General features: G+C 32.1%; 1 protein-coding gene across 2 annotated transcripts; it reads left to right on the forward strand.

Annotated features, from left to right (window-relative positions):
- LOC18594096 (28 kDa heat- and acid-stable phosphoprotein) lies at positions 354–5,751 on the forward strand. 2 transcript variants are annotated; one of them, XM_007021554.2, is made up of 9 exons: positions 354–522; positions 990–1,027; positions 1,810–1,875; positions 1,986–2,069; positions 2,159–2,193; positions 3,663–3,748; positions 4,895–4,960; positions 5,162–5,200; positions 5,457–5,751. In XM_007021554.2, exons 1-8 carry the CDS (start codon positions 456–458, stop codon positions 5,194–5,196), a joined length of 477 nt encoding a protein of 158 aa, XP_007021616.1. In that variant the 5' UTR covers positions 354–455; the 3' UTR covers positions 5,197–5,200; positions 5,457–5,751. The 2 variants fall into 2 exon arrangements, with proteins under 2 accessions (XP_007021616.1, XP_017980018.1); XM_018124529.1 differs by lacking the exon at positions 5,457–5,751 and having other exon boundaries at positions 5,162–5,392.

Consider the following 7,693-nt stretch of genomic DNA (forward strand, 5'->3'; position numbering starts at 1 on the left):
TTTAAATTATTAATATTTTAATTAATTATAAATTATTAATATTTAAAAAATAAAATAAAAAAAATAATTATATATAATAAAAGGTATTTTTGTCTTTTTATTTTCTATTTCTTTCTTATTCCAAAGCTATTGTTACCAACCAAACACTGTAATAAGTCATAATAATTAATTCTACTTTATTCCATTCATCATACCAAACTACATAATACTTATTCTATTCTATTCCCATCTCATTCTATTCTCACGTAATAACTATTCTATTCTATTCTTACCTATTCCGCGAACCAAACGTGCTGTAAAAGTTTAAGAATCCAATATATATATATATATATATATATATATATATATATATAAAAGATTAAGGAAATACACAGTCTCAGTCTCAGTCTCGGACTCAGACTCTCACTTTCAGCTTCTTCTTCCTTCGTTTCTGTTTGTAATCAGGGAAAAAGAAAATGGGAAGAGGAAAGTTCAAGGGCAAGCCCACCGGCCACCGCCACTTCTCTACTCCCGAAGAGCTCCGTACTCTCTCTATCACTCTCTCTTCTCATTTTCTATGTATTTGTGTGCTTTTTTTTTTATAAAACTCGTATGCATGTACTTATACGTATTTGTATACGGTTTCCTGGTATCAGATCTAACGGAGCTTTCAGCTGCTGGATCAGTAGCTCTAGCGTATTGCTTTTGATTTGATTTGATTTTATTTTTTTGTGAATTTTAGATGGTAAATAGAGAAAATAGAGAAATTTCTACTTTTAAACTTTAAGTTTACCTTCGAATAAACTTGGAAGTGATCCTGCCTTAAATGCATGTAAAGTTAAATTTGGAAATTTTTGTATATATTAATATTTTTTTCTTTTCAGCTAAAGTTTGGAACTTTAAATCAAATTCAGAGACAAAAATAAGAAAAATAATCAATATCTCGTGCTTTTCTTTTGTGGTTTTGTTATTAATCTTACTGTTTGTTTTTTAATGTTTTAATGGTGTAGTTGCTGGTACCTCTGCTCGTCCCCGTACTTTTAAGAAGGTAAGATTTTTATGCGGTTGATGCACTTGGTTATAAAATTTGATGAATAATATGTGTGGTGAAATTAGTTTCTGATTGTTAATAACTGTTTTTTTTTCTTATGGTAATTTGTTTGTTGTTATCATGTATTATCGCTATTATTGTGCAAAAAGAAGTATATGTTTAATCTTGATATTGATTTTTGTGGAGAAGAAAATCCTTCAAGGTTGACTCTGACAAACCAAAATTGATGTTTTGTTTGATTTTCGGAAAGTTAGCTTGGATGTTTTTTCTCATGTTTAATGGGTGTCAGCTTGAGTGTTGTAACTTTCATGGGTTTTGGCTGTTTGGGTTGTTTTAAATTATGTTAGTATCATCTTTGTTTAAATTTATTGTAAGAAAATGTTAGGTTGGAATTGGGCTTTATATGTGTGAAGACTTATCTTCTAGATGCTTACAATGGATGGGTAATTTGGGCTTGACATAAAGAAAATAAATGGATGAAAATTGATTACAGTAGATTTATCAGCTAAGTGTAAGGATGATATTTTTTTACCAATTCATTTTTTAATTTTTTTTACCTAAGTGTAAGGATGATTGTTTTGTTTCTGTTTCATGCTTCATAATCAGTTGTGTTGACTGTTTAATTGAAAAAAAAAACTAATTTTATTTTCTTAAATATGTGCTTTTGCAATTTTCTTTGTTACTATGCTTCTCTTTCTTTCTTTGTGAATGTGTGTGTTTGTGTTTTTGATACTTCATTTTCACTTGGTAATGAGATGGTTTTTTCTCTTCCATATTAGGAAGTGGCTGAAGTGGAGGAAGAGGAAGAAGAAGAGTCTGAGGAGGAAGTAGAAGAAGAATCTGAGGTCATTATCTTTGTGCACTTTTCTGGTCTAATTGGGTTGATTTGCATTAAGTTCTTAGTGTCTTCTTTTCCTTTTATACTTTCTATTTGAAACTGGTGCTAATATGGCAGAAGCGAAAAGGGACCCAAGGGCTTATTGAGATTGAGAATCCAAATTTGGCTAAACAAAAGAATGTGAAAGCTAGAGATGTTGATGTAAGTTCGACATATATTTCTCTGCTGCCCAAAGCCTGTATTAAGATGAATTTATAATTGTATTAAATAATTGAAATTTTATGTTCCAGGTGGGGAAAACAACTGAACTCTCGAGGCGTGAAAGGTTTGTAAATGCTCTTTGTACAGCAAATCTGACTAATCACTGCTTTATCACATGCATGTGGGCAATTTGTGATTGCTGGAAAAATTTGACTAGTTTGTAACAATTGTTATTTTGATTTAGTATTAGTTTATCTGGGATACCTTACAAAAAAGAAATGGCAATTTAACTTTTTATTCATTTCCATTTTCATACAATTTTATCTGACTATTTTGTTTGGGTTCAGAAACCAATACTTTGGAATTTATGGATATAGTAAGAAAAATTTTGAAACAGAACTGTAGGATTTTGATTTTGTGAACAGTACTTTGATCGGTGACTTTTGATCTTTTTTATTTTGCAGCTTGAAAGTTATATATCATGGAAATTGTTGACATATTTGAAATAGTTTACTGACTAGAGGAGAGAAAGCTATGAGCTTTAGTTTTTATACAACTAACAAATATTTACTGTTCTCAGTGTTGGATAATTTTAGATTATGATTCTCATTGTTGGTCCTATTTTAGTTTGATCTGAAGCACTATAACTCTTTCTCTTTTTGCTGGATCTAGGATTAATATGACATAGGAGTGCTTTCGTTTTAGCTAAGTTGTATTTTTGGGATAACTTTGAGGATGAAAGGTAATTGGTGTTTAGATATTAAACTTGATTCTTTTTTGGTTAGAGAAGGAACTCAAAAACTAACAAAATGTATAATGCGAATAAGCCAAGGGATTAAAAATTGTTACTCCAAAGTTGACAATTGCATGCCATACACCTTTAACTTCCTGGTGTCTCTACAGACTATAGCTTTCATGTAAACATGTCAAATTATATCACCACTTTAAAAGTTCCTTGATGTCTTTAATCCAATAACATAAGCACAGGTTGTTAACTATATGGTCAACATTATTTCATGGCATTCTTAGATTTGCATATGTTTGGTACTCTTTGTTTTGCATACCTCTATTGTTACTTTTAGGGCTAAATTCTGCAATAGATGTTTTGGCATTAACCATGCGGGTAGTTCCAGCCAGTGGCTTACCCTGATCATCTCCCAAATTGATTGCAGCACTTGCCTCCTCATTCCTTGTCACAAAGGGCCACTGAATTTGAGTTCAATGTAATCATTTCTAGGGAACAAAATAACTATGCTTTTACAAATCTTAACTTCCTTTGAGACAGAATGTTTTCTAGACCATGATCCCAGAAGGAAAGGGGCAGGATATGATCAAAATTTTGCCTATCTTTTTTCTCTTGTAATGAGCCTGAAGCCTTTTGATTCAGTGAAAGTAGTGTAGATTATTTGCTTCAAAACATGTTGAACTTGCTTGTTGATACCCATCTTTGAAGCTGGATATCTCTTACATTTTATGAAATTTTTGTTGGCAATGCTGGTTGAGGTACTAAAGCTTGTAATTCTATATTTGAATTGATTGTATCCTTTAAGGCCAGCTTGGATTGTGCTCTTGTTTTACTATTTATGATTGCAGAGAGGAGATAGAAAAGCAAAAAGCGCACGAGCGATATATGAAGCTGCAGGAACAAGGGAAAACTGAACAAGCAAGAAAAGATTTAGGTAACTAGTTGATAAATATATGATTTGCAGATTATCTTTCTCTCTTCATCTGGTTTCTACTGCAGTGACACCTAAATTGAGTGCTAATTAAGTTGTCAAGGACTTCAAATGGTCCTGGCAAATATCATCATACTTCAACATGGCTTTTTCTATCCTCTCCCTGGGATTGTTTTACTTGTTTGTGGTTAATTGAATTTGAACATGTACAGCTGAAGTTGAAATCACGTTCATTGACTAGGTGCTGAACAAGGGAGACAAAATGTAAAAATAATAACTCATCTCCCTTGTGAGTCATTATAGGGAGTAGTAGTGTGTGTTGTGCATAAACAATCCCTTATATAACTGTGACAAAAATAATAATGTCATAGACTAAGCATTGGTGGAAGCATGGAGGATCATTGTCCATGACCTAAATGGTTGCAAATATCATATGGAGCATTCTGGTACTGATGGGAGACCACTATTTGGTTGCTGATGAGAATTGTGTATGTTTAGGTAACATGATTCCAATATCTGTCTTCACACATTAAACCTGTGAGGTTTTAAAATTTGGCAGTGAAGTGTGGGAAAGGTTTGTGTGAGAAGTCATGTAACATCTTCTCCTCAGATTTTTTGAAACTGGTTTCTTCCAGCCATAAGTCTAATCTTCTGATGTAGTGAATAGTTTACAACTGTTTTCTTTGATGAATAAATATGGAACGTTAAGCAAAATAATAAATGAGGATGGAAAGTCTCATGAGTGTTAGGTGTTAGTACTGCTTCTAATTCTTTACCACTTAGCAATCTAGATCAATCTTTCGTGGAGGTATTTAAAAGGAAGAGGTTGAGAGATGAATAATGCTGGTTTTCATATAAAATACAACTGAATTGGTTTATCCAATTTGGTGGAGACTAATGTCATCAGAGTTGAATATATTAGTATTTTATCAAGGTATCACCTTAATGTCTCATGACCACTGCCATGTTTTTGGCTAATACCTGAACTTTTTTGGTTGTTTTTTCTCCCTCATTTCTGTGTACTTTCATCTTAAGTATTATCTGATGTTGCAATGAATCTTTTTTATTTATTGAAACTAAATACACTCACCTTTCCTGTACATCTTTTATTCTATTGTTTTATTAATAGTGGAATAATTGCTATGGCAGAGCGCTTAGCCCTGATAAGGCAACAAAGGACAGAGGCTGCTAAGAAGAGAGAAGAAGAGAAGGCTGGTATGGTTCCTGTTGCTAATAATGTCCTCTTTATAGTATAATGTACACCTTTTGCTTTCTCTCTGGCAAGTTAATTACTTCAAATTTTCTCATTTAGAGAATAAGCATAAGATTTTGGATTAGAAAACAGAGTTAGACTGCCTTCTATGCATCTTTGCATTTTCTGTTGAAGCTGATATTATTTCTAATTTGATCTTACAGTGAGAGAACAAAAGAAAGTTGAAGCTCGCAAATAACCAGGTCGAGGAATGTTTAAGATCAGTTTACCTTCTGTTTTTCTCTATCTTTTATATTTGACCTTTACATTTGTATACTGAAGCTTCTATCCCATAAAAAACCGTTTTGAAGCTGATAGATACTATCAATCTTCTAAACTCATCGGACATTATATATGCTTTTGGATCATCTTAAATTACATGCCAGCTTTTCACGTTTCTTATTAAAAAATTAAGACATGCGAAAACATGTAAACCGATAGCATAGATTTGGCTTGCAGGGGATTTGTTGTGCCAAGTAGGAGAGTTGTTCTTGCTTCCCTCTGTGTTCCAAGTTTGAACATCTAGATTACTGTTTCTAGAGTTCTTCCATTGCTAGTTCAGGTTTAGCTCAGAATTCAAGTGATGCTACTTAAAGTTTGGATTATGAGATCAAAGTTAGATACAAAGCTAGCTCTCTTGTACTACAAGAAAAGAAAGTAAATGCATAGCTTCCCCATTAGTCCTTTCCTTTTCTTTAAAAGGGAACAAACTGGCATGCTCGTTGAATGGCTTGCGAACAAGTTTGGTTTAAAGCTTGTATACGCTTCTTTATTATTAACCTAAACAAATGAGTTTGAATGGAATATTATCTCTATATGCATGTATGTATGCATGCATCTGCACGAGGCAAGGGGGGCGGCTGGGAGGTGGTTCTTGCGAGGAAGGGGGCTTGATCTAGCTTGAGTCACCATAGCTCATTGCACCACTCAAACTTCTTACCAAATAAAGGAATATATATGTATAAATAATAAAATCAAAAGCTTAGAGGAAGTTGAAGATGGTGGTGTAGGTAGCCTTCAAATATCGACAAAAGCCAGCGCAATAATCCATCCTTGGTGGGCATTAAGAAAAGTGAAAAAAAGAATCTAGTCTCAACTTAAGACATTGAAGCGAATTACAAGCTGGAGAAGGAAAGGTACCCTGTTAACTAGACTAGTTCATTTCAATTGAACGCCTAGATGCAAAGAATTCCTTTTCCTCCTATATTCCTCCTTGCCACCTTTTTTTAGCCTTAACTCTCTTCAAAAACCAGGAAAGGAATATCTCAAAGCATAAATTAGGTTAAAAAAATGGCAGGCATAAATGGGTTTTTGATTTGTTTCAAACGTAAGCAAACTTAGGAAGGGTACCAAATTTTGGACTTAATATCTAAGAGCAAGCAACTTCTATTAGCATCCTACGTATAAGTATTATTACGGTATGTATATGATTAATGATTAAGATTGAACAATCGTAACAAATACGACTACTATTAGTTCATTCGAACGATGAGATTTATATATATATATATAATTTTTTTTAGATAAGTTAAGAAAAACCAACTATTGAAATTGATGTGGGATAAAGGTTCACCAAGAGTTACGATGAAATTTGGTATACTTTTTTAAGAAAGCAAGGTGGGAATGATTAAAATCATGTATAAAAATCTTTCTTATCATGTGGAAATTCTAATTAAGAGAGAGAGAGAGAAAGGGGAATAAATGGCCACTTCATCTTTGCTCAAATGGCCTACCATCAACCTTAAAATAATTAATCAAGCAAGTATTAATTAAGGACTTGAGATTAGTTTACCAAATTAGCTAGTGACTCGTGGTCCAATCATTTTTTGCCCTTTTTCCCCTCCCTCTTTTAATGATTCAATGCATCATGTGATATGGGATAAAGTAGATAATAGTCCCATCCCCACTCCATTGTTTATTTCATGTTTCAATCATTATTTCATACAATATTAAGGTATCTCCACCTCCTTAATTCAAGATAAGCTCCTTCATCTTTTACCCTTACCTCAAAATCTACATAAATTTATATAAAAATTATATATAATATCACTCAATTCGAAAAACCCGTTACATGTCTCTCTAAAATTTTTTTTATCCTTATTTTTCTTTTATAAAAAAAATCATGTTTATACATCGTGATAAGTTTAATTAAACCCATAATTTATAATGAAATTTGAAGTAATTTTTGGTAATCTAGATTTAATTTGTTGTTTTAGAGATGCAAAAGAAGACAGGTCCTGTTGGATATGCTAAGCAAGGCGTGTCTACAAAGAGTGGGATTTCCCTTTCCATCCTCTGCGGTTTGCGNATGACCAAAATGTGCTAGAAATACAGTTTTTTTTTTTTTTTTTCATGGGAATTGAAGAATATGCCTTTGGTATTTTATCACATTATCGAAAACTGAACCATTTGGTAGGGCCCTTTTCCTTCACTCTACGCCAATCAACCCCTCCCCAAACCCCTTTAGCAGCCAAATCAAAATTTTTTTAAATAAATTCGTAATATTTTATTTTAAATTAAACAAATTTTTATAATTATTATTTTATGATATTATTATAATATTTTAATAAATAATAATATAACATATTAATACAAAATAATAACATAATATGTAATATTTTTTATCTTTCACATTAACTTCACTTTAATATAACATAAATATAAAAAAATAATATTTTTAATTAATAATAATTAAT

The sequence above is a fragment of the Theobroma cacao genome, chromosome 7 (assembly GCF_000208745.1).
Source record: "Theobroma cacao cultivar B97-61/B2 chromosome 7, Criollo_cocoa_genome_V2, whole genome shotgun sequence".
In the NCBI taxonomy this organism is placed as follows: Eukaryota; Viridiplantae; Streptophyta; class Magnoliopsida; order Malvales; family Malvaceae; genus Theobroma; species Theobroma cacao.

Excerpts from the sequence above, each read along its gene's own strand:
- LOC18594096 (XM_007021554.2), top strand. The coding sequence starts at position 456 with ATGGGAAGAGGAAAGTTCAAGGGCAAGCCCACCGGCCACCGCCACTTC. Across the intron at positions 523-989 it reads CTCTACTCCCGAAGAGCTCC|TTGCTGGTACCTCTGCTCGT; the intron begins GTACTCTCTCTA and ends TTAATGGTGTAG. Across the intron at positions 1,876-1,985 it reads AAGTAGAAGAAGAATCTGAG|AAGCGAAAAGGGACCCAAGG; the intron begins GTCATTATCTTT and ends CTAATATGGCAG.